Consider the following 27,791-nt stretch of genomic DNA (forward strand, 5'->3'; position numbering starts at 1 on the left):
CTTCTTGTGAACATGCTGAAGGGCAGACACTGGCACATCAAACCAAGAACAGACCAGTTATTTGAGTGATTCTCTACACTCTAAGTGCATCCAAACATGTCCCTCAGACTGGAGCAGAGAGGGAGACAGGATTACAGCTGTCAGACTGAACTCCAGCTGGGAGGTAGCAACTCTAAAGCTCAGATATTTGCAGTCACTATGACTTCTCAGTTGACTGAATTATTAATTCCCAAATAGATTTTAGTATACTAATCAATAGAAAACAGAGGAGAGGGGGAAATCACCATTAACTTTGCACAGTGGAATCTCCATGTAATTAATACTTAGTATGGCACACTTGCACTTTTTGTTGCAACCCCTGAGAAAACTCCCATCAAGAGTGTGTTGCCAGACAGCATTTTGTTTCTATTTCAGCAATGAAGACATTCCCTCTGCTTTTTCTTACTGTTGGCCAGCAAATCCAGTGCAGACATTCCCTCCTGAACAGTCTAGTGATGCAGACCCTCTCCCCAATTTGGCTAAAAACATCACCCTGTTTTTGTTTACTCTATGCCATCAGCCAAATATACCATTCAGTAAGAAGAGTCCAAAAATGAGTCATTAGTCATAGACTGAGGTGCTTCAGTATCATAAACACACTGTCAGACATAAGAAGTCTCTGAATGTGACAGAGGGAAATTGGAGTTTAAATGTTTTCTTTCCATGAAATACAATGATTTGGTTCACCTTTTGAAAAAGGTTAGAAGATTACAGAAAATGGCAGAGTTAAGGTGATAGCAAAGTCTATACCATGGAACCCCTCAGTTCCATGCACTAAACCCCAGAGCACAGTTTCAGCAGAGTTTATAATTCTGGAGCTGTTTAGAGCCCACCACACAACAGACTGGTCCAAGTTCATGCCAGTGCAATCAGCTCCAGGAGTCAGAGCCTCTGAGCAAGAACACCATCTCAGAAACAAGGAGTGATTTGCTCCAGACTGAGAGCTGTAAATTTTTTTTCCAATGTCAGTGTCTCACTCTAAGCAAGACAGAAAAAGTAGATCTTGTCATTCCAACATGAAAAGAAGTGGAAAGGTACAGTACGATAATTTCAGTAAAAATAATTGCTTTGTGCCTACACAAGCTAAGATTTTCTGCACTACATTACCTTCCCCAGACCAGTGTATATGCAATGCAAATCAACTTTTGAGCAGCATTTGTACTACAATAATAACTTGGAAGAACTTGTTTAATATCAGAAGACTTATTGGAGCAGATGAATGGCTCTGACATGATATCCATGGGATAGAAATTCAATTAAAAACTGCAAGTGGCACAGAAGTGCTAGTTATTGTTCAACATGTACCATGGGACCTTTGTTGAAATACAGCTATTAGCTGTACTGGTTGAGAAATTCTGGGATTTTTTAATGGCAATCTGTTAGCTTATAGAAAGTTAAATTAATAAAAACATAGAATCACTCTCATGTTACAAGAACAGAGCAAAGCCAAGGACTAGTTGCATATTTTATAATTATGGATTAAGTGCATTATGCCAAGGAAATTAGAGATGTCACAAATATAATAAAAACGAAAGATTGTCTGGCTCTAGTGCTGATGACATGCTGGTTTGACAAGGCATGCTGGTTTGCCCATCCTTACCTCCCCAGGATGTTAATAATTATTCCTAATCCTAGTATCTACATTCATGTTCAGCCCTCAGTGGAGATAGACTTGCATGACAAAGTTACCCCCCTGCCTGTTAGCAGCATCTCAAACTCATCTTCTGTTTTGTGGAGTTTGTTTTAACCCCAAGGAACAAAAATAAAAAGGATGGAAGGATGTTCTTTGCTTGTTTTTCAAGTTACATGGAGGGCAGACCTCAGTGAGAAATAACTTCCTAAGCCCATCCAACTTTGGCAAAAGCCAGAAAGATAGGATAGGCAGGAGTCCCTGAATGAAAGTTTGGTTTCCTGACATCATTTCTTACAGTGGACAGACAGCTAAACCCATGTTCTCAAATATGTATCTATCTTGCCTCTCCTGAGCAGAAAACATGAATTCTTAATCTCCCTTTTCACTCCTTTTGTAGGAGCATTGTTGTTGCTTATGTATGAGGAAGAACAATTATGAATTCCTTCCTGCAAATGGAATATCAATCCTTGTAAAAACACCCTTTCATGGATGGCAAAGTTTACTGTCACAATGCTATTTTTCCCACCAAGAGCTAGATGCATCATGCCACTCAAAATTAACACCACCTTAACGCTCATTTGTAATAACACGTGACAGCTGCCATTTTTTTAAAACCCCAAATGGAACTAGGGAACTCAAACTAGTCACTTGTATCTGCCTGGTTTGAGAAAACTAGTTCAGGGAACACCAGTCTTGGACCAAACACATCCTAGTTACTGGCAGCAGACATGAGCAGAGTGCAAAGGGAAGTAGGAAATGGTGTGGGCACTCAGCAAGCAGCTCTTCTGCCTCCAGAGAACTAAGGTATACCAGACTGTTTTTTCATGAAGTGTTGAGGATTTTAGCAACCTGCCTTTGAACAGAGATTTCAGTTTCTCCCAACAGCTGTGTTTATAGGCTGTGCTGTGTAAACACAATGGCCTTTGCTCGAGGGAATGACCTACCAGAAGATGCCATGTTTCCCTGGGACAAGAACTCTGCAAGTCTAGTGCCACATAAACACTGCACAGGTCAGAGGGCAGGGAGTTTGGGAGAACGAAAAGCTCTCTGCTCCCTGTCCTTCCACACAGCTCTGCAGATGGATTGTGCTGAGTGGAGAGGAATAAGCAGGTTACCAGACAGGCTTTCAATAAGAGATCTCTGGAGGCACCAGAAATATTTGAGACAATCCATGGCAAAGGGCTACACCATGCTGAATTTGAGGGGATCTATTAAAACATCAGGGCAATACAAAGATCTTCCACATGTGGTTTTGTCAGCAGCCATAAAACCAGCCATGAGCATTTCCTCCTTTTTCTTTTTCCTCCGTATTAAGAGTTATTACCTCTGGCTGGAAACACACACTAGGATCATGAAAGCATCATGTCAACTTCTCTGCTTCAGTTTCCCACTAAACAGAAATGATCATGGAGATATCCGGTTCATATTTGCAGAAAGCATTGTCAGAGCTTATTTTCATAAACTAAATAGCCAGTGTGACCAGCAAGACCAAATAAGCATAGAAAAAGAAAATAAAGCCACAAAACAACCACTTCCCCAGGTTACATTCGGATCTGTCTGATACAGGTACTCAGCTGAAGAATCATAACTTTCATTTCAAAAGCATAAAAAGAGCTATTTGACCATCTGCTGCCCAAGGTTGCCAGGACATTGCTCTATACATAAGCCATAAAGAGAAATCATCACACTTCCACTGCAGGTGAGTAACAGTGGAATCATCAGTGTGGCAGAAGAGTCTCGGACTCTCACTGCAGCTCCAGGACCAGCCACAGCAGGAAGGTCTGCACAAGCTGCCTGGGCATCCTCAATGTGCAGAGTATCAGTGTGAGCACAGACAAGCCAGCAGCCTGTTTGTCATCATCAACCACCACCAACCACCCTCCACTTCTACCATGTCAGCTTGGCAGCATCCTAGCAAAGAAAAAGAGAAATCCCTTCCTCGCTCCTGCCACATGCTCACCTCACTTTCAATCCCCAAACATTGATAGAAAGGATTAAAGTGAGTGCTGCTTAAAATAAAATGGATATAGGATTCAAAACCAATTACCAAAGCATAATCTTGCTCAGATGGGCATGCTAAGAATAATTACTATCCATAAGATGAATGCTTGTTGGAGACACATTACAGAAGACCGCATAATTAAATATAGCAACTGATCCTCATTTATCTACCAAGCAATTCACATTTAAAAGCTCACCTGCATGCACTTGGGCAAAAACCACTTGGGAGTTTTCATGGCAGTTGGAAGTTCAGGGAAAAGCAAAAACAGGAAAATAAAACAGCAGGAAAAGTAATCAGCTTGTCACCAGAAAAAAAATGCAGAGGGAACAGTAAAATCCTGCTCTGGGCATTATTTGCCCTTTAAAATAATAACCTTTGAGAGAAGTGAAAACGTCTTTGATGTCAGCTTACACTTGGTCCAAAAAAAAAAAAAATTGTTTCCAGATGCAGAAGCAAAAGAGGGCACACTGCCAGGTGGGGCTTTCTCAAGATGCTTTCTGCAGGGTCTGTGGACTGGAGAATGGCAACAAAGGCAACCAGTCACCACATTCCAACATTTCTCACATGGCACCAACCTTCCCCTGTCCACTCAGCCAAGGGACAGCTGACAAGTGACCCCCATCATGTGCCAGGCTCCATAAAGCCCTGCCAGCCCAGCTCCCAAAGCATGGCACCAAGCTCTTCCCCTGACATGTGTCACCCAAAGCTAATTTTGCCCCTGCTCTTCTCTCCATGGAAAACTTTATTTATACAAATACTATTAGTAGCTGAACAGGACAAGTATCTACTTCATCCCATAAATAAAATATTCATCTAACTTTTCCCTTAGTGGAAAAAAAGCAAAAAAAAAGCCTTACAATTTGGAAGCCAGATTAATTTCTGTGGGTAATATTGCCTGTGCAGAAAAAGAGGAATGTATAAAGGGAAGATTTTCAAAGACACCTACCTAATACAGATGTCCAATTAAACTTAATGAGAGTTGATCTTCAGCTTAAGTATGCAGCATTGATGACCTAATCAAAACATACTAAATTTTCCTACATCTATCTTCTGAAACATCTTCCTTCTTAAAATCCATTTTACTTTGTCCCTGAGAGATTAATTTTCTCAGCAGCACCTTCCCTAGAACCCTCTGATCTTGCATGTGAACCTCCAGCCAACCAAACAACTTGAGCAATAAACACTGAACACTTAACATGCAAAAAGTTTTTACCACTGACAACCAGTAAAAGAAGCAGAGGCTGTCCTTTGAAAACTGTCAGTAATCAAGGAAGTGTGACAGCATTGAATTCTTGCAGACAATAGCTAAAAAATATGGTTTTCATGCATCCAGCCTGAGGTTTAGATACAGAGGTGAGACTCTGGGGGCTGTGTACCACAGATGCTTTTGATAAGTCCACGTTTAACTTTGTATAGAAAAAAATGCTGGTACAGACAAACTTGGTCCTTAAGACTCCTATGACATTTATTCTAATAATTCAACAGTTTCCATTTCCACAATATCTTAACGCAATTACTTAAACATTTCTCGAGTAAATGAGCACAACCATCTCCATATTGCCAATGTGAACAATAGAGAAACTTCAGTTTCGTTCCTGAACTTGGTCCTACCTCAAGAGTTTCATCATTCTATACCAACTGCAAGAATTGGAATAATCTGAATGCCAGAGATGAGGCATTCAGACACCATTTCCAGTGAATTTGCTTTGAACTTGATTAACCAGTGCAAATAAATGTGCACTGAAATGTAAAGCTTTCCATGCTAAAGGAAGATCTTCAGCTTGTGGGAAAGCCTCCAAATCTCCCTCATAGAGGACTTTGAAAGCATCGGTAAAGAGTTCTGAGCTACTGTACCCCAAAGAAGAATTGACCTTTGAATTCAACCACAAGGCAGGAGAACAGTCATAACGTCTTAAAAATTCAAACATGGCTCAAGTCTGTTACAAAACATTGATGCCACAAAAGAAGAAAAAAATAAGCATATTTGCAATATTGGTTTTTGTCAGAAAGAAAAGCATCAGCACAATTTAATAAACACTCCATTGGACTCACTTTCTTTCCTACATGAGCTCTGGTTAAATGACATTGTGTGAAGAACACTGTCTACATTTTGTCTGCAAAATGCATCTGAAACCATCTCTACCCTACGACACATTTCTTCTTCTAGACTGTTGGTACTTCAACACAAAGAAATCCAAAACCATTGAAAGCAAGCTTCTGTTTAATAAAAACCACCATCACCCTGACTGTTGTAGAACCAATGGCTTTTAAGAAAGAAACTATTAAAACACTTTCTTCCTAAAATCCATCTATATATAGCACTGAGAAAACTGTATTTACTGAAACAAATCTGAGTGAGATCTTAGCTATGCTGTGTTAGGGACCTCCAATGAATCCAGTAGATTTATTCTCAATTAAAAATCAGTTTTTAATCGTATTGTGAAATTAATAACAAGAATTTGGACAAAATTCATAGAGTAAATAGAATTAAGTGTTCCATGGTGAAGCCTATTCTTTGTGGGTGAGATTAAAATAATTAGACATGCAATTTGGCAAAGAAAGGATGGAGAGCTATTAGTAATCATCAGAATGTGAAAGGTCTAGAAGCTTTATCCAATTCGTGTTGGATTCAACCAGAAAAAAAATAATCCTATTTACTACTTCAAAATGGATGCTAAAATTGAAACTAAAAAAACCCGAAATATTAGACCAAATAAAATCCTGTAACTTGCAGAATCATCAGTAGTGCCTGTTGGAGATACTTCATCAAAAGGTCTAGATGGACTAAGAAATTGAAACATCTCTGCCTTTTCAGATAGAAAATCCAAGTTTGGGGACAGCTCTGGCACTTAAAATATGGAACTGGCTGCCAAACAAAGTGACAGAAATGTCACTGCTTAAAGACAACAAAATGTAATTGGTCATGCTAGACCTGTGCAGCAGAAAGAGAGCACAAACTTGCAGGACAGAGATTGTTCTCTGCAGAGCAATTTGTCAAGCTGGGCTCTCATTTGGGGCCTCCCTCAGCAGGCAGTACCAGAGACACCAGCCCCAGAATTCTCTTCCATTGCCACAGCAATCAGCCACAAACACCCCAGCCCCACTGTGTTATTTCAGCAAAGACAATGGAAGGGAGGGACATCCCACAATATCCTTCATAAAAAAGGGGACTCTAATGGAAAAATGTCATGTTTGCAGAATGTAAACAGAGATTTCATAGCATCGAGTCTTCATTTTTATCACATCAGATAGCTCTTTCTTTCTAAAGAGAACTCTGAGGAAAGATAACTAAAGGTTGTTAAGTCCTGCTGCAGCTTTGGATTTATGATGGAAAACCATTTATTTTCCTAAACTACTTGCAACAAATGTTGCTAGGCAGAAAAAGCCAATAGAAACACTTGTAAATGGTCTATTGAGAGGCAGAAAAGTAGAAGGTGACAAATGCTGAAATGACCAGATGAGGTTTTAATTTTAAAACACTATAAACAACATAACAAGTATTTAATGGCAGGGAATCAAAGATGGCTTTTTCTCCTTAATGCAGGGGGATCTGCAATCTCATACAAATAGAAACTGTGCTTCATTTTGTGCAGTGAGCATCTTTTCCCTGCACCTGAAAATACATGAGAGAAGTAAATACTACAATTGCAAGGCTAAAAAAAAATAGTCTAGTCTAGGAAGATAAACTAAAACCCATGTAAAAAAAGCTATTTTCAGGTAACTAATTACATGAAGAAACACAAGCCAGTTGTTCCAAAATGTGGAGTCATTTTTTTGTGGCAGAACAGTCAGACTAGCCAAGATCATATCTTTAGAAAATACTGCATCAGTTCCTGCAGTAGAAAAGCTGCATGCTTTGTCTGTACTCTCCTGATCTTATAGCCACAGCAAATAAAATCCAACGTTATTCTGCTGTTCACCACCTTCTATTTCAGAAGAACAAAGCCATGGAATTATGGTTTGGTTTTTTTCTTTTTTTGAGCCAAGAGGAGCTTTTCCAGGGGAAGCAATCAAGAAGGAGCTGAACACCTCACCCAATTTTCATGCTGCCCTTATTCCAGCCAAGGCACACAGGACCTTCATCTTCAGGGGTCTCCTGATTGCATCTGCTATTCAATGTACTGAGCACCTGCATTGCCAGCTGGTGATGAGGAGCTGGGGCCACTGAGCACCATTTACTGTTTGATAACAGCTCCCAGGTGATGCAACACCTGATGAGGGCTGCACCCAGGCTGCAGAGGCACTCAGAGCACAGGAGCCAACAGGCACCCAAGCAGGAATGGATTCAACAACACATCCAACAAAGGGATGCACCTCTGCTGGTGGGTCAGCCCTGTCCCCTCTGTCCAGCCTTGGGGCTGGCTGCATCCAGGATGCCTCCAACATGGAGTCTTAATAATCTGTTTTACAGCAGCACCAAGCTAAAGTAAAGATTCTCCTTTCACTCAAGCACCAGCTATATCCAAGATCCACGGAGAACATAGTCTCTGCCTGCCCCCTCCAGGGATACACTCATCAGCCATGAAGCCTTTAGCAGAGTTGAAAAGGAAGAATACCTTCTCAATCCTCAGTCTCAAGAAGAAAAATTCCCTTTCAAGGGTCTTTTAAGAGATTAAAAAAAAAAAAAAAGTCATCCACATGAATGAGCCAGTGCTTTATTTCATCCCCCTGAATTTTTTTGCCCTCAACTCTTTTTGCTAATAATTATAATGCCATGAAAGGGAAAGTGAGGAACAAAGAGCTCCAATGCCTGGGTTTCATCATCCAGGAATCATGGCTGCAATTTGAAATGTCACAGGTGCTGAGGCTCTCAGATATATAGCAAATCAGCCTGTCTTTCAGCATCACTGAATTTGGCCAACTCAGCCCAGAGTCCATTTGCTGCAGCATCAGAAATGAAATGCAGTTCTAGCAGCAATGCAAATCAGATCACATAATTGACAGACTATAAGTATTAGTAAAGACTGAGTATGTTTCCAGCCAAGAAGCAATACTTCAAACTGCACTGGGGACTCAATGTAGAAATTATTGAGTAAGATTCTCTGGACTGCACTATACAATTAGATTATTACCATTACTTCTTCCCTGTGCTTTAAATCTATGAATCTGAGGATGTGCAGAGCTACACTTCTACAAAAAGCACCTTTCCGAGAATTTCTTCCCACATTATAAATTGGAACATGAGAAATCTGAGGACATTGGATTTATTGCCATTTGTCAAGAGAAGAGTTGCCCAAACAGGAATGATTAGAGTAGAAAAACCTGCTGCATTATGAAAACAACTGGTCTTTAAACAGGATGTGAGTACCTGCTTGGGGAAGTAGAGGGCTTTTCCATTCAGTCCACAAAAGAGATAAAACCTGATAAACTCAGGCTAGGCAAGCATGGGTAAGAAGGTATTTTGTTCTATTTTGGGTGGGTTTTTTTAAAAACAGGGAGGGAAACTGTTCCAGCAGACTGTACTAATGGATAAGGTAAATTCTTCATTACTGCTGATTTTACAGTCAAGATAAGATGTTGTCCCAAGAGTTTTGCTCTTGATCAAGCAGATGTTAGATGAGGAAATAATCTCTGCTTAATGCCTACAACTGATTTTCTTTTCCTGCATGATCTTGCACAGTGTTTGAGTACAATGCTCCTTCTGCCTTTATAAACTAGAAATTTCTTAATAGTTCTACATCCATGAGACACCAGTAACACAGTTAATACTTTACAGCTTATCCCCATAGTTGCTTCTAGACAATTTTTTTAGGATATTTTATTTAGGATTCCAGCCAGTATTTCTGAGGAAGACTCTAGTGTCAAGATTCCTTCTCTAAAATGCCTCTTCCCATGATAAAATCCCACTCTACGTACAAGTAACTAATCACTTGGTAATTTTGCTCCATGAAGGAGGGTGACTCTCAAAAAGCAAAGCAACAGTCTGTACCACTGAACAAGGTCCAAAAACTGTCTTTATGTTTAGATCTCTCTTACCTGACCACCATGAGCTAAAAAAAAATCACTATCAAGGAGTCCTTGCCTATATTCACCAATTTCCCTTGTACTGTGTCTAAAAAATCATCCACTGCCTCACTTTACAAACACAACAGCATTTGCCACAACTCCATGCCAGTTTAAGAAAAAGAAGTGAGATGCTGAGCTGCTCAAGATCCCTCACATTTCAAAGACATCCTTCTGCTCTTCCACCAGCCATTCAGCCAGCACTGCTGGCTTGAACACAGCTGCTTTGACAGCACTCACATTTCCAGCATTGCTCCAGCATCAGCCAGCTGATTTTTGCACTCTGTGGTCTCCACTAATCAGTTGGAGAAGGCATCAAAGAGGTGAGATGAGAATTTTTCATGTTCTCGAGCCATCAGATCCAAGATCCTATCAAACTGCAAATCTGCACTGCAATATTTTGTTTGTTGATGGGACTGAAATCAGAACAGCTGCTCTGCAGAGAGCATGGCCTCAGCGTCAAGTTAACACTTTTTATTCCATATTGTCCAATTTCCATGTTGGCTTCACTACCCCATTTACATAATATTCTAATAGACACATTTCAAGACAAGGTAGGAGAGGTCATAAGATGCTGATAGGTCAAAAGTGTGCTGAATGCACTCAAGGAAAAATTATTTACCCTCTCAGGTCCTTCCATAGTCAGCTTCTAATATGAAGCCTGTTGTGCTGCTTTCCCCAAGGGATATGGGTGAGAGGCTCTCCTATCACTGGAATACAGATATAGGGTTAAGAAAAATCCACAAATGTCTGCCCTCCCTCCAAAAGGCACAACTAACCAGAAGCAGAGATCTACCTCAAAAGCTAACATGTACCTTAAGTCCTTTAAAATGGACACTCCTCACCTTCCCAAGAAATCCATGCTCTGCTTTAAGGGTGTTTTTCCTAAAACTTGCCTCTGCACTGCTGCAAAATAGTCAGTAACTGGAGAACAGGTATTGGGAGGCCAGGCGGGGGAGGGAATGATTATGCTGTATATATTTGCATACTTACAGGACTGCTGTAAGAACAAAGTGTCCAACTGTTTTTCCTTCACTGAGCTACTGTAGCCTGGCACCTCTTTTCTAAAATTAGCTCCACTTACAGATGTTGCCATAGTATTTGTTGCCATACCAAGGCACACTTCATAGGTGATGTCATTTGTCATACAGCAGAATGCCAGAGCTGTTTACCAGTTCTGAGCCTCGCTCATTTCTTAAAGCAAATCTGTCACCTCCAGAATTACCTGCACAGGCTATGGATTATTGGAGGTTTTGAGGGGAAATCCTGCCTGAGCTCTGCAGTTCAGCCTCTGCACCCAGGAGCCAGAGCCCTGCCCTGACACCCAGCTCTTGCCAACTTCTCCTGAGGCAGATGATTCCCACAGGGCTGCCCCAGGGTTAGCTCAGGGGATTTTCTCAGGCTAAGTACCTGATATATGAAGACATGTTTGTCCTCATTACTTTTACAAGACCTGACCCAAAATCTCTGGAAAAATGCCTGGAAACACTCTGACTTCCTTAGAATCATAGAATAGTTTGGGTTGGAAGTGACCTTTAAAGGTCATCTAGTCAAATCTCCTCAAAATTTGGATACTACATTAGTGACCTACATCTAAAATAGGTTTCCTGTGCATATTTCCTCTCTCCAAGATTAAATAATCATTGTACAATCCATAGCCATGCTGAGATTTTTAATATTTCTACAACCAAGTTCCCTTGAAACTTCTGAGATGGATCTGCATCTCAGAGAGCAGTCAAGGAAATTCTGGGGGTCTGGATTGTTTGCTTTTGCACTCACTTTCTACTACTTCTGGAATCAGATGTATTATCAAGTACTTTTTAAACATTTCCCTTCGCATTGGGCCAACTTTTTGCAAAAGCTGGAACCAGAGCTGAATTTCTGCCATGTTTTCTCCTTGTCCCTACTCCCAAGACCCTTGCAGATTTTTCCAAGAGCGAATTTCTCTACATGTTCACATGTAGAGAAAAATAATCAATGTTGTTCTGACTTCAGTCAGCTCTGAAGTGTATTCTCAGATTTCTGCTGCACAAAATGGTTTAGACAAAACATCCAGCCTGTAAGACTCTAACCAGATTTTTTTCTGGATCATTTGCCCACAATGAAAATTCTCTGAGAACAAGCAGCAGGAGAGAGATAGATTACAAATGCATTCCCAAATAATAACAACAATGCATTTTCCTTCTGCTGAACAGGCAGAGGCCCTGGGCCAAAATTCAAAGGGGAGTCAAGTACAACTCATGTTTTCCCTGGCCCTTTCACCTACACAAGTTGCTTTATTTTCACAGTATCCTGGATTCCCCTTACATTCCAGCATGTTGTTGACAACTTGCCCATTCAATCCCTTGTGAATTTGCACACATTGCAGACCGTATCTTAAACAGTCAAAACACAGAATTATAAAAGGGAAGCGAGTGCAGAAACCAGCACGTCAGCCCTCATCACTCCACACATTCATTTTCCATACAGAGATCTGGAAAGTCTCCTTCACACACTGGACTGTAGCCACCATCCTTGCTTGTGTGGGTCACGCACAGCTGCCCACCTTCCTGACCAGGCACAGTGACAGATGGTTTTACAAGAGGTGCTTGTTCCGACACTCAAGTTGGGAACAGCCAAACACTGGCTAGAAAACCACAGCCATTGTGTGCAGCACCAGCCCTGCTCCCTCTGCACTCTCAGCCAGCACAAGCAGCAAAGGCTCTGCACCTGAGTGTCTGAGAGAGCACAGAGCAATCATAACATTTAGATTAGTAAGATTAAGGTCACTTTATGAAATACTTCTAAAGGGAAATCCTTTAGAATTTAGAATCCTTTGGTGCCTCCCCATCTTGTTTACAACTTCCTTACCCTGAGAACTATAATTCACATGAAGAAAAATAAAACCAAGGAAAATTGTTCCTTATGCTCCAGCTGTTCTTCGAAGAGCTTGTAAGTCATTACACGTTAACTGAAATTCATTGAAGTCATTAAGTCCATTTTTCCCCAAAGCCAGCTCTCTCCCTGAACACCCTCTACTGTTGGAAATGGCAAGGAGAGACAGTGATAGGACCTATTTATGCTTGTTTGAAGGTGAGTCTATACTATCTGATTTTTAATTCCAATCTATCCAGCACAATCAGGTACACCACACTGGTCCCTCAAACCGCATGTTCCCAGCAGCCTGACCACTGTGGCACTATCAAATTCCTTCTCTCCACTTACAAAGGCACCTTATGCTAACTTTAGAGCACCACTTTCCAAGATCAATGATAATTGACTGATTAAGTATGCCTAATGCTGCCAGAATGTGAGCTGATTGTGTAATGGTGCTAATTAGTAACTGCCAGAGCTCATTCCAATTATTAACCTTTATGAATGTCATTTTTGAAGATAACAGTTTGCAACACAGCTTACTGCAGCATTTGTAATGGTTTTTGTCACATGGGATGAGAAGGAGCACAGTGACCAATGAAGCTGAGATAAAACACAAGAAAGGAGTCCTAAGAACAAAGGATTCTGACTTGGCTTTCTGCAAGTGATACAGGGACGTTAACAACAGAAAACTGGAATATCTGGGCCAAGGAATTCAAGAACCCACTTTTCCACAAGATCTGAGGTCCTCAAAAAAGCATGCCTCCAAAGCTTCCTAGCAGTGCAAGGAAATTTTGGTTTGCAAGCACTGCAAACCAATTCCAAATGTGCCAGAGGGACATGGCAAAGTGCCATGTGATGCTCTGGAAACAGACAGACATCAGAACAAGTTTGCTATTGCATACTGAGTAAAAGCACCATTCCCATGTCTGCACAGTCACAGCACTGATTCTTCTGATATGTTATGTGACAGAGGACATTTCATGACAAACCACACCATGCACCCTTCTTGGATCAGATTCAGCTAAACAACTAAGTTAGACCTCAGCCTCCTTAACTTCACGCTTATCTGTCACCTAAACAAAGCATTTGCACTGTCACTATTTAAAAGGAGCACTTTCAAAAAGGAAATATGGGCTCCTTGTAAGTCTCCCACCACAGATGGACCATGTCCTTGTACCCATCACTGTTAAAAAGCCACAAGACACCAAACATATACAAACTCTTCAGGTGGTGTGACTAAAACCCTTCAGCCCCTACAATTAGGCAGTGTTGGTGCAGACCACTCTCCAGTCCTCAGCAAGGCAAATGGTCCATTAGTCCCCTCTACCACAAACTCTTCCAGAAGAGAAACCCCTGAGCTCTTCTTTTTTTGTTCCCCATGCCTTGTACAAAGTAGAAAATGCACACTTGGGGGTAAAATGCTAAATGTTCTGTGGTAACTGTATTCCTCATAGATATCCCTTTTATCTTTATAGGTTACACATAATAGAACCAATGGGATTTTAATCTTCCAGGGGACATTTACTCTTTACTTTGTTAAAGGCATGCTGAATGATGTACCATGGTCTACTGCTTACTCTGTAGCTTAACTACTCCATGGCAATATAACATTATATCTGAAACCTGACATTTGAACAGATGATCTTACTCCCCTGGTTTTCCTCAGCCACACTTACAGCTGCAAGTAATCCAAAGAAAGCACAAGGTTTCCCACAGAATGACTTTACAGTGACTTGTGTCTGGGGCACGTCATGGTCAAGCTTTTCTGTGATCCCTGAAGTAATTACACAGGACCTAGAGGGATCATACTTATGATTTTTCAAGGAAACTCATACACCCCCTGTGTGGTGATGGATGTTGTGTGATCCTCCTGTTTCCACACCAAGACCTGGGACATATTACCTGTGTGTGAACTACTCTTTTCCAAGCTGTCCTGACTTGTGCTCTGAACCTGCTGCCCACTCATCATCCCCAGGACCAAAAATCACAACCAGGCTTCCTTCTTAAAACAAATGATTCCTACAATTTATAACATTTCAGAGAAAGAGGTGCAAGAGGATCAATGTGCATTTCTCTTTCCATGGGGCTGATTACTCTTTTTGAGCTCAGATTCCCAAAGGCCAGAAGCCAGGCCCCAGTGATGGGTTCTTTCTTTCTGCATACTTCTCCGCAGGCACCTTTGGAACTTCCAGGACTTTTTGTAAAAAGAGGGCCCTGCACTCCTGGCAGTAGTTACTCCAGACAGCTGGAGATTGCTGCATTTTGAATGCACCAGAACTCACCCAGGTCAGTTCACAGTGCATGTCTCAACCCTGCACAAACTACCTGATTTTGGAGTAAGGCTTGGCAGTAACAGGTGTATTAACAGCCAGTCATCTTCCTGTTACCTGTCTCCTACTATCATCTTCCTCACAGATACCCTGAGCTAGACTATAAGATCCAGTAAACAACATGTAATAGTCCTGTTACAGAAGCCAAAGGATATTTTTGGATTTAACATCAACTCAACCTTTCCAATACACCACCAGATTTTTGCATGCCTGACTAGACCTGCAGGATGCTGAATGCCCAGCTGCTAGCCTGCTGCTAGATTCAGGCATCTGGACAGCAACCTTCAGGGAAAACTGGATATAACTGACTACCAATATTTATGGAGTCAATTTTCTAAAGTAACTGGCCTTCAAAGGCTCAGAAACAAGGCCTGGCAATCTGGTTACAGAAAAGCCTCACTAGTCTTTTACAGTTTTTGTTCAGAGGTAGAAATCCTAAACATAAAAATGCACTAGCTTCCCATGATCCAGCAGTTTACAAGAGCTTTCATTTTCACTTGCTTAGGCATATATTGTAAAAGAATTGGCTGACAGATTTTACAGATGAAGCACATGTGGTAAGTAAATAAATCAAAGGCTGCCTTCCAGGCTGGGGAAATGTAGCCCTTTGTAAATATTATTTGGAGAAGTGACCACTTCATATGGGCACTTTTAACTTCATTAAAAGCCTAGTGAATCTACCATGGACACAATGAGAGAGACAGACCAGACTAAATGAAAGATAGAAGGATTTCTTGCAAGTTTTTTAACAGCTTTTCTCCATCCTTATGATTATTTATAGCCATTATAAAATGGCAGTGCATTTGGGAAAAAAAAGAAAAGAAACCACCACAATATAATAATACATCAATATAAACAGACACAACCATGTTGAAATACTAAAGTACTAAATTCTACAAGTTGTGTACAAAGCATCCAAGATTTATGGCTTGATCTGAAGCCTAATTGGAAAGAACAGAAAAGCCAAGGGAGGAAGGAGATGGGAAGAGAAAGGAACAGAACAGCTTGGTTCAAGAGAAGTCTTGTAAGGCGATGCAAAGCCTACCTTCAGTGTGGATAGGGGCACTGCAGCACTGGAGCAAGCACGAGGTGGCAACAACACAGAAATGTTCTGTGCAATAACCAGGGGCTCCTTATGCCAGCCTGACTGCCTGGACAGTACATGGCAGTATCAATCTCTGTCTGACTCATCAGAGGCCAGGGAATTTCTGAGCCACAGATGAAGTCTTTGCATGTACTACAATCCTTGAAAGGTTTTGCATCTGATTCTAGGAACCCACCTCAAACATGAATAAAACCAGGCTCCAGCAAGGAGATACACAGATTAACTACATATTGTCCTGAGAACCATATTCTTCTACTGGTTCTGAACCTTAGGTCAATGCTTCTTTATTCTTCTTGGCACCAAAGAATTGCTGAGGTTGGAAGGAATCTTTGGATCTCATCTAATCCAACCTCCTGCTCAAGAAGGGCCACCTCGAAGACATTTGCCCAGTCCAGATGGCTTTTGAATATGTCCAAGGATGGACGCATCACAACCTCCTTAGACAACCTCAGCCAGTGTTCAGTCACTTACACAGTAAAAAATGTTTTCCATCACATTCAGAGGGAACATCGAGTTTCAGTTTGTGCCCGTTCATTGTCTCTTGTCCTGTCAGTGGGCAGACACTTAAAAGAGCATGGCTCCATCATCGTTTCCCCTTGCTTTGAGGAATTTTCACACACTGATGCAATCCACCAGTCCCACTCCAGCCTTCCCTTCTCCCAGCCTTTCCTCCTATGAGATGTTCTACCCACTCACTTTAGTGTGACCCTGTCCATACCACATAACATTGTAAGATTTTTAACATACTCTTTTCTGGGCCACCTCCTCTCCCAATCCTAGTAGATGACATCTTATTATGGAAACTCTTACGTAATTTATTAAGAAAGTTTTATTTTTCACTTATCTATTTGCATATTTATAAGCAAATTTAATGTGTGGTTTTCATTACTACTGGCACAGATTCCCATTGAATGCATTCCCTACTAATCTGTGCCAACGAAACTCCTCTGCACAGCAAAGAGTGATCAGAAAAAGACATTAGTAAGGTCAAAACAAATTCATCTTTACGTGTGGCTTCCTGCAAAAAGTTTTGCAGTCGACATCCAGATCTCATTAGAATGTAAGATTAGATAACACAACAAAAGGAGCAGCTCTTTAAGGAGAGCAGTGGAATTGCTGCTCCAAACGATAAAATAAGCGATGGAGGAGCCAATTCCTGTTAACAGGTGCGGCTCTGCTGATGCAGCAACAGTCACAACACCCACAGGATCTGCAACAGCAGGTTCTTGGCTACAGACTCCCTCCTGAGTGCTGCCTTGCTGCTTCTAAACAAGTAGGCAAAGCACCACAAACACACTTTACCTGCCAGCCCTGACAAGATGACTTCATAGGGACAGTGAGGCTTCAAGAGCACATTTGCTCTTGGCAAAGCTTCCTCTGACCTGCTCCACCAAAGCCCCAGAACTGAATGCCTGGGAACATGACCAGAGCTTGAAATCCATTGCTGATGAGATAGGATGTCTCTTTTCTTCAGGAGCCATAATCAAAGAAATTCACCAATAAGGACAGAAAAGCTATAATAATTATAGCATATATTAGTTGAGAACACAGAGACAAGCATGTTCTTCCAGCTTCCTAGAACACTTTTTTCCACAACAAATTTCATTAGTTCACACATTAGTTCACAAGCTCCTAATGCTTATAAATCTACACTGGAAATATCTTTTGGCATTAAATTCCCTATTTCCTATTTTATTATCTAGTTTTCTGGAATGAAATGACTAGAGATCAGAGCAGGTCTAAGTGTCCATTGACTCAGCTGAGCACCTGAAAAGACTAGCTTAAAATTAAATTATACTAAAGATATTTTTGATTGGGCTTTTTTTAAATTTTATTTTGGGTTGTGTTTTTGGGGTTTTTTTTCAAGCTACAATTTCAAAGAGTACTTCCAGGCCAATGAAGCACCTTTACTCAAAAAATGTGGTAACATCCAAGAGATACCAAGTGATGGAGATCCCACCTGTGATGCAGAATACTCAAATCCCTTGTTTGAATAAGATGGTCACAGTAGACACACCAAATTACAAATATTTGTGTTACCTGTTAATCTGCCACAGAATATGCTTGGGAAATTATATGAAAGAGATAAAAGAGAGCATGATTTCTTTCCCCAGACCGGCCAGAGTCTGTCATCCAGTTCTCTGGACTTCAAGATCTCCAGATCCCAAACTCGCTAAAATGCTGTACAATATCACATCTCCAGCACAATCCCAGCAATTCCATTAGAATACTTAAAGCATGAGAGCTCTTTGCTGACAAACAGATAACAAAAAAAAGATGTTTCTGCAACTCTGATCCAAAACCTGTAGACTTGTCTGTTCCTTCATTGTTATAAAACACTATTACGTTATTCAGCTACCAGCAGAAATATCCTCCATTAATTCACTGAGTCCCCTTTTGGAATCCATTTATGCTTTTATTATTTCTGCCTCACAGCATCCTGTAGCAATGAGTTACACAATGTAATTACTTGAGGAATAAAAAAGCATTTCCCTTTATACTTATTCAGAGCAAGGGCTTGAACTTGGATCTTCCACACATAAGATTAGAATGAGTCTCTCCCTGGAGAGATTCTCAGTATCTCCTGTTGCAGCTCTTTTGTAGAATATAAATAATTCAGGAGAGATGGCTGGGGCTCTTACCTGAATTGTGGAAAATTAAAGCAAAACACAGCATGTTTTTTTTTCTCTGTACATTTTGTTTGGAATTCCACTTTCATCCCAAGAACATTTCCTCAAAAAGTTAGGAATTGGATAAATTGCCTTTTCTTTTTGCTTTGCTGTATTCAGCCGGAAAACAAGATGTATCCAAAAGTTCACAGGTCTACTTATTAAAAGGAGCATCCCAGTAGCCCAGTTTTAGCTATGAGATCAACACATATGTACAAACACATAACATCTCCAGCTATATTCAAAGTGCACATTCCCACCCAAACTCATCTGCAGTGTCCACTGTCAGTGACCAGCCCAGTCCTCTCACAGCCACACGTTTGAACATCAACAACTTCAGCCTTGTTTTCAAGCTGCAAAAGCTGTGTGAACGGGGCACAGAGTGGGGATGTGTAGCACAGGTTGGACAGGAGTTACCTGCACATGAAAACGTGAACACCTGCGCTCCCACCGTGCAACACCAAAATGAGGTTCTGGGGCAGAATGCAGACAAAGCCAAGATTTACCTCTTCATACATTCACAGGTATAAATAAATAAAGCATGGGCATTTATTTTTAAAATAGCAGACTATCCAAAACACCATTACAATCTGCAGTTCTGATTTTATTCATTCTCTCCAATTCAGTAGGAATTTCACCAAGGAATAGGCATGAGCAGATGCAGGGGGTAGCACATTAATAAATCAAAAGTGTCATAAAAATTTGTAAACTAGTATCTTCTCGGAAGTCTTGGCAATTAGTCTCAGAGCTTTCTTGGCAAACAAAAAATTAATAAATCCAAAAGGCCCCCTGTCTGATGACATTCCCACCCCCACAGAAAGGTCACTAATGAAGCAATTAAGAGACACAACAAATGGACCAGTCAGCAGGCTGGCTCACAAAAGACAAATGAGCTTCAGGAAACAAGAGGACTAAGACATCTTAATAAGCAAAGGTGGGACTTAAAACCACACACCATCCCAAGACACATACAAAGGCTTTTAGATTCATTTGCTGGGATAATACTTTTCACATGATTTTGCAGTGGCCCCCTTGGTCTCCACCATCTCTGAGGCAACATTAACACAATTACAGCAAGGAACCACCAGAAAGCAAAGGTGTGAACATTATTATTCTCTTTTTGGAAAATCCTGTGGGATATAACAGGGCTAGGGAAACATTGGGAAGGAGACAAATGAAACTTCTCTACAGAAGTAAGGCTTATTCTTAAAAAATAAGGTATTAAAAAAGGAAGTCTTATCTTCATTGCTATTGCTGATTTTGCCTAATCCTAAAGCATGGCCCTGAATTTAAGATAAGCCTAATAATTTTTATTATTGGATGTTTAAAACAGTTTTAACTCACACTGTCCCTTTGCTGTAATGACAGCATCTCCTTCTAGCATTAACTGCAAAGAATGTATGCTCTGGACACTACCTGGAGCTGTGGTGCATTTGAGGAGGGATAAACCTGTGGTTAATTCTGTTCAACTCCTTAAATTCTTTTTTTTTTTTTTTTTTTTTTTAATTACCATGACTCATCCCATTCAGCTACACACAGCCCAAGCAAATCTGAACAATCCCTTCAGTATATTTCCTGACATCCACAATTAAATATTTGTTCAGACCACACTGTTAAACTAAGGGCCACCATTTTCATTTGGCAGCAGCTGGGCCAATATGCAGTTACTGTGCAAGTCCCAAAGGGTTCCGGTGTGGCTCCCATGCCAACATGGCATCTATGCCTGCCAGCCAGGATGAACTGAACCAGGCTGACCTGGACCACCCACTGTGGGGAAACAAGTAATCATCAAGAGTACTGGAGGTTAAAAACTGCATAATTCTGGGATTTTGCTGAAGGTGTGCTCTGATTGCAATTCAGGGAGCTGGGAGCCTCGAGGAACAACTCTTGTCTCACACTATGATCATCTGCTGTGGTTCCCCATTCCCTTGGCTCTTCAGCAAACATAGTCTGCACCTAACAGCTCTCAACTGCAAAGATTTTCATAGCTGGCTCCCACAGCCTAAAAAACCTCACCATCATTAAGGTAAGTTATTTATACATTCTATCCAAAAGCAACAGTAGAGATGCCAAACTTTTAGCTGCCCTGGTTTTCAAATCCAAGAGAGATCAGTGTGCCTACACACACACAGCTGGCTCCTTCCCTCAACGCCCTGATGGTGGCTCACTGCAGATGCAAGAAACCCTTCTCCTCATCAGCACAGGATTTCTGCACTTTGCAGCATTATTAAAAAGTGCCAAAGAAGATGCAATAATGGGAAGGATTACTACTTTGAAAATCAGCTCCATTAATTTTACGCCTGAATACAATCATCCAGAAAATAGCACATATCGAAGATGCATGTCATCAGCATAAAAGTGGAAAATTATAAATGTAATCAAATTTGACAATACTGAGAGGAGATGTCAGCTGCTGGTCATGGAGACTGCATTTCAATATAGCAAACTCCAGGAAAATAGGAAAACTGCAATGGCCCAATGGAGCCAAACCAGTACTAAACAAGAGGTTGTGGCACAAACCAGAATTTACCATTCATACTGCAATCTAAATAATGTATTGACACTGGGATAGAAACATACTTAAGAAAGCTCTGTCATGACCTATTTCAGGTTTAGCTTGTTTCACAAGGGATGATATGGAAATTTGAGTCAAGCTTTTTGAATTTCCTGATCCCTGACTTCTTTACTCACCAGTCTTAGAAGCTGCTACATCTGGAGCAACCAGACCAAACCTCAGTTCCCAAAGGATTCACAGAATTCACAGAATTACTGAGCTGGAAGAAACCTTAAAGATCATCAAGTCCAACCTGCACCCTAACACCTCAATTAAACCATGGCACTTAGTGCCACATCCAGTCTGTTTTTAAACATATCCAGGGATGGTGAATCCACCACCTCCCCAGACAGACCATTCCAGAACTTTATCATTCTTTCAATGAAAAATGTTTTTCTAATATCCAATCTATGTTTCCCTTGGTGCAGCTTGAGACTGTGTCCTCTGGTTCTGTCAGCTGCTGCCTGGAAAAAGAGACCAACCCCCTTACCTGACCACAACCCACTTTCAGGGACTTGTAGAGAGTGATAAGGTTCACATCACCCCACATTCACCCTTTCCCACCTAGAGCAGCCCCGTGAAGCCAACTCTACATGCCACAAACAAACCCAGGACACAGAAATCAGCGTGAGTTGGGAAATTTCTGCAGTGCTAGAGGTACACTGGCACACGCTGAGGGTCTCTGGGGACTGTGGGAGGCTTGAGAGGCAATTCCATGGGAGGAAACAATGTGAAGCCCTCCTGTATTTCAAACAGAGCTGAATGAAACAGCAATGCACGACACGAGGCAGCTTGCAATCAAGCTGGGGGGTTTTGCTCCTCTCTGCTCCAAACTAGGGCTGCAGCTGCTGCATTTTGCAGCTGCCTCTATTAAAAAAGCTGAAAGGGTTTTTTTCTAACTCAACAAAGAGACTGAGACAACAGACTAACCTCTTTAGGCACAGCAGCCACAAGAGTAAAAAAAAATGCTTGGGGATTTTTGACTGCTGCCATGGAGACATAATTTCTTGGTTAATAAACAAGAAAAAAAATATATAAATTTCTTCATCAGCATTTTAGCCTCTTAAACAGAAATAGTCACAATTTTGGGTTAATGCATGGGCCAGCATTATGTACAATCAGGTAATTTAGCCAGGAAAACAGCCAGAGGAGGGGAACTCCAGGGGACCCATCTGAGGTGGGTAAAATGGTAGCAGGGACTCAGAGCTGACACATGCAAGTGCTTGCACTTTGGAAGAAAATCTAAACTGCTCCCCACTGCCCAATTAGCTGATGTGTTGCAGTCATGGCTGTGGCATTGATCACAAATAGCTCCTCGCTCACTTGTGCCTCTCCTGTCTTCTGCATCACCCTATTGTCTCTCTGTCTTCACCTGAGATTGAGAACTCCCTTGAGATGGAAGCTGTCTTATTAGCTACTGCAATCCAAATAAATAAAATAAATGAATACATTCCTGAATACTAAAGCAAGCAACAAAGGAAAACCTTTCATTCCAGTTATCTTAGCAGAAAGAAACTGCTCAATACACACTGGCTGAAACAGTTGAAAACATTTTAAATACTACAATATCAACTTTAAATACTTATCCAGAATACTAATCCAAAACCCTATCTCAATACTGTATAGCTTAACAATTCCTGTGAAGAGCCTGGCACCTGCTCTTTAGAGTTCATATTTCATACAGATCACCCCTGTATGCCTACAGTTCCTCATGGACAATGAAGTTTGATGCAGGGATCCTGGCCTACAGAGAGTCTGGGAATTAGAGGTGCTCCAACAGAACTTCAAATCAAAATCATGTAAGTTTACAGATTTAAAGGGATTTTTTTTTTCTTTCATTGATGGAGGTGTTAGTGGGGTGAAAAAAAATTATATGGAAAATATATGGCTATCCCTTAATTCATTTTTTATTTAAGGCAGGCAGGATTCTTTACTACACAGTTCGATAATTCACTAGGCAATGAGAACTGATGAAGGGTTTGCATGTCTAAAAGCTTAAATAATTTTTACAGTTATATTTGTTGACCTATGAAAAAGACATCCCTCCAGAAATTCATAAACAACTCACACCATCACAAGTATAGTAAAGTAGCAATAAAGTAGCTTCCTTTCATAGGAGGAAAATTATCACCTCCACTCAACTCAGTGGGAAAAACAAAAATCTAAACCACAACTGACAGGTATCTCCTGTGATGAAGAAGAGATGTGGCATTCACAAGGAAGAGGGGGTGTGTGGGTGTGTGTTTTTTCCTTGAAGCTGGCTGCTTCAAGGCTGGCTGCTTCAGTAGCAATAAAGACCTTTTGTGTGATTGTTTGAGCCCCAGAAGCATGAATTCGGATATTAGAGCAATGTCTGTGTTCTTGCATTCAAATGCTGACTAGAATTTCCCCTGTCTAAGCTCATACCAGCCTGATATAGGAGCAGTTTTTAAATGTAACTTCTAATTCTCCTCTCTTCCTCTGTTGCTCTCACTCCCTTTTTTAATTACATTCAGGATGTTTTCCTATTGATTTACTTGCTTTTGTATTTAGATGCAGGGATTAGAAATTCTTTTTATACGGCAATTCAGTTTTCCATTAAAAGAAGCCTCTCATGCTATAAACCCGGGGAGAACTGAGGAGGAGATTTTGATGCAGGGAGCAGGTGCAGGCAAGATGGTATTTGGAGATTGCATTGCACTCTGCTCTATCTCAGCATCCTCTGCTGTGTAATTCATTGCTCTCTGCCACAAAAGCCACACTCCTCTCTTGTGAAGGCAACTGTATTTGCCAAGTGGTCAGGATAGATATCAACTATCAACAGCACCATGGCTCAGATGGGCAGGGCTCCTGGCTTAGTCATATTTCCATAACACAGGGAAAAAAGCCAAACCCCTTGGAAATGTACAGATCATCTACTGATACACAGTTGAAGTTGCATTCAGTTTGTGATCCATCTGGGGGCTCAAAGAGTCTACAAAAAATATCTAAAGAATGAAAACCTCTTACCAGGAGGCTTTCATTCATTCTGCAAAGACAAATCCTCCTTTAAAAATATTCTGGGTCTCGAAAACAAAAAGAAAATATTGAAAAACACCAATTTAAATAATGGAAAGATTCAGGGGCCTGAATGCGCAAATATAACAGGAAATCCCAAGAAAAGGAGTATTTCTCTGGCTTATTTCGTACACTTAGTATCTATTTGCATTTCTACAGTGTCCTTTGCAGAGAAATTCATAGATGCTCTCCAAGATTCCACACTCGCCTGTAAAGTAAAACATGGCTTATTCTTGAATTTTCCAAGCAGAAAATAAGGTCTAGAGCCGAGGAGATCTACCTACTAGCTCTCACCCTGAGCTTTCCTCACAGACTTAGCAAAGACCCTGAGAAGTTCTAACTTCTCAACCTCTCTGAATCTCCAGGCCCGCACTGGCCCCTATTTCACTGGAGATCAGCTGCAGAAATGTTCCAGAACACACTCCCACAAAGCACTGTGTTTTCCCAGCTGCCCAAGTGCTGGAGGCTTTCAATTGTATTGAAATTGTATTTCTCCTCCAATTGCTGTTCCTTTGATGGTATCTCCTTTCCAGAGTGTTTCTAAGTCCTTCTTTTCTCTTTTGGCTTTCAGCGGGGATCAATTTGGGCAAGCTCTGGTGCATGTCCCTGCACTTGATGGCATATGGCCTGCCTTTTTATGGGCTTGACTCTGGGAAATTTTTTTTTTTTTTTTTTTTTTAAGTATCCATGCCATGTCCCTCATATCTTCCCCTCCAAGTTGTGTCTTCCACCTCGACTTTTTCCCCTGCTTTTGCAACTTCTGTGAGCTTCGTTTGGGCATGTTTTGGTCCTTTGCACTGCAACTCACTTTCTATCACTTTGGGAAACCTCTAAAAGCGATGCTGCTGTTACCTTTCTGCCGAGCTCAGGTGATGCTGCAAGCTCAGGATAAAGACAAGGTTTGCCTGTTTGTTACATTATTTATGCAGGGCAGATTGTTTGGCAATTACATTTAAAGTACAATCACTGTGCCATTTGTACTTGCTATGTAAAGAGGCAAAAGTTTTTTAAGGCATTAATACCTTGAAAAGTACCAGGGTAAGTGGAAATGACTGTTCTCTCTTATTAGCTCCATGGTTATTTATATTTTTGCAGATTACCATGGTGCAGTGCAATTAGGCTTCTTAAGTACTGTTCAAATTGAGAAGTTTCAAGAGCTCTACTGAATAATTAACCCTTAAATACATTTACAGGAATAAATCTTCAGCAAATGGCCAAAGCCTGCTCCAAACAGAGGCTTTTAAATCACCTCTGAAGAAAGAAGTACAAGAGACCATCTGCCAGGAAGGGCTCACACCCAAGCAAAGGCTACAATGCACTGACCATTCCACCCACTACACCTTGAACAGGTTTCACAATAGCTATAATACACCAGGTAAATCTAACACAAAGCACTTGGTCTCACCACCCCTGGCTACCTTTTTTTCTTTTTTTTTTATTTAATGTACCTAGGGTAAAAAACCCCTGATAGCAATTCTGTCGAAGGCATACCACTCCACAGGCAGGATTAAACAATTTGGTGATTTCAAATATCAAGGAAGTGACCTATTTATAGGGCTAAGTTTGGGGACTGAGGGGATTTTAAGTTATTTCTTTATTTTAAATGCAGACACGCACTTCCAAACCCACACTCTGTTCAGAAGCATGTTTCCCCAGGGCAGGACAGTCCATCTCCCATGCCAGACTAGGAAAATGGCAGCTATGGACACCATCCAAGTACATCCACAGTGGAGAAGACACTGTGGCACCTCCAGTCCTTCAGCAGCTACTCTCCTTACAGCCCAACACATCCAAGTCACTACCAAGATGCCCATCTTAGCTCACAGGGGTGAGGAACAAGGATCAGCTAAGATCATACATACACTGTGTTTTATGCCTTCTCAGACACAGTTCTAGCAAGTATGTACCCATCTATAGAGCCTGTTCTCATTGCCAGCCTCACAGCAGAGAGAGGAAGGAAGGGACTTGTTTAAGGTGAGAAGGAAGCCAAGCTCCTCTGTGTGTCAGGGAAGTGCCATTACATGATGAAACCCTCTTGTTTGCCGACCCCACTTCATTAAAGGAATGTGTTCTAATCTTGCATCCCTTTCCCAAAGAGCAGCTCCATTCGTCTCAGATTGTTTCCCAGCTCCTCCTGTGAGGAGCTCAGACACTGCCCCATGCCCCCAGCCCGGGTCAGCCCCAGACACAGTGCTGTGATTTCCACGTACCTCCACAGTGAGCTCTCCGTAACACTCCCCAGGTTGAAGTCGTAGAGCTTGGTCAGAATGAGAATCACCTAGAGAGGGGAAAGGGAGGGAGTGAGAGAGAAAGGGAAAAGAGGAGAAAGAAAAGGTTGATGTTAGATTTTGTAACAATACAAAGGGCATCTGAAACCACCTAAAGGAGAGCTGAGCATTTATCCATTAAAGTTGCAGTATTATAGGATAAAGTAGGTTTAAATAACAAAATGGGAAATCATTAGCTTAGTGCATTGTATAACCAGTAACACTTATTTTAATCCCAAAATGTTTTGCATTTGAAATAAAACATGCCACCAGGAATTAATCAGACTTTGTGAGCTGACCTCTCTGCAACTATGATTATTCAAATTCAGGGATGGAATCAAAATGCACCCTTGTTAATTCAATAGTTCAATCTAAAATTACAGTCAATTTCTTTTGTCTCTCAACATTCTATCATTAATTATTCAGTCTCCACAGAAAGCACTGGCAAGTTTTTTTTATGTAGATCCCCATTCACCAAAACAGTCCATCTTGCCTAAAGTCAGCTTTTTTTTCTCCATCTGCTGTCACTGACTCCAGAGCACGGGAATTCCTACATGCCATCACCTTCCCACAGTGGTAAGAGGGACATGGAGTGTGACATTCTGCTTATGCACTGAGCAAGACAGACCTTCACATGGATCCTTAATGCCCAAGGAGAGTCAGAGGCCGCAGGACTCACTGGATTTCTGGAGAAAACACTCCTGAGTCATGGCCCTGCAAAACTGAGGTTGGGGGAGAGGGAGTTGAGCAGTACGCAGGGGACCACAGAGGAATATACTTTCCCTCTGATCTACCTGGTGCTGTGACCTCAGATTTCACAGGTAAATGTAATCCTCCTAGCTACAAGCTACATTGCCCAGTGCCCTTCTCTCCAGAAAGGCAGTTATGCATTCTGATAGCTTGGGAGCCTCTGTGCAAGCACCCAGGCTCACGTGGGATGAGGGAATAGAGGGAAGGTAAGAGCATTTGAGAACCTGCTCCTTGCCTTTTTAGCATAACTAATGTCATACAGCTCATTCCCTTGGATTCTACAGGACCAGCCTCAAGGAAGAGCTCCAGGGCACCTCTTCATTTTTGTTTTGCATCATTTTAACATTTCAGCATCATTTCCTCCTTGCAGGATTCAAGCACAGACCAGCTTCCCTCACATCTGCTCCAGCTGTGAGAGAGAGCAAAGTTTAAAGCTTTGCAGAAAAATGCCAAAGGATTAATCAATATCACAGCTGCTGCAGCACTCATTTACTGTCAGCATAATACCAGGAAAAAACCTGTTCAAATTGTGAGGGACCTTGGTACG

General features: G+C 41.3%; 1 protein-coding gene across 1 annotated transcript in view; it reads right to left on the reverse strand.

Annotated features, from left to right (window-relative positions):
- The window catches only part of LOC134421857 (VPS10 domain-containing receptor SorCS3-like), a 267,518-nt gene that overhangs the window by 158,029 nt on the left and 81,698 nt on the right, over positions 1-27,791 (reverse strand). Inside the window, exon 2 of the mRNA XM_063163236.1 lies at positions 26,438-26,505. Within this exon, the coding sequence (XP_063019306.1) occupies positions 26,438-26,505 (68 nt within the window). The remainder of the gene's footprint in view (positions 1-26,437; positions 26,506-27,791) is intronic.

This window comes from Melospiza melodia, chromosome 9, assembly GCF_035770615.1.
Source record: "Melospiza melodia melodia isolate bMelMel2 chromosome 9, bMelMel2.pri, whole genome shotgun sequence".
NCBI classification, from domain to species: domain Eukaryota; kingdom Metazoa; phylum Chordata; class Aves; order Passeriformes; family Passerellidae; genus Melospiza; species Melospiza melodia.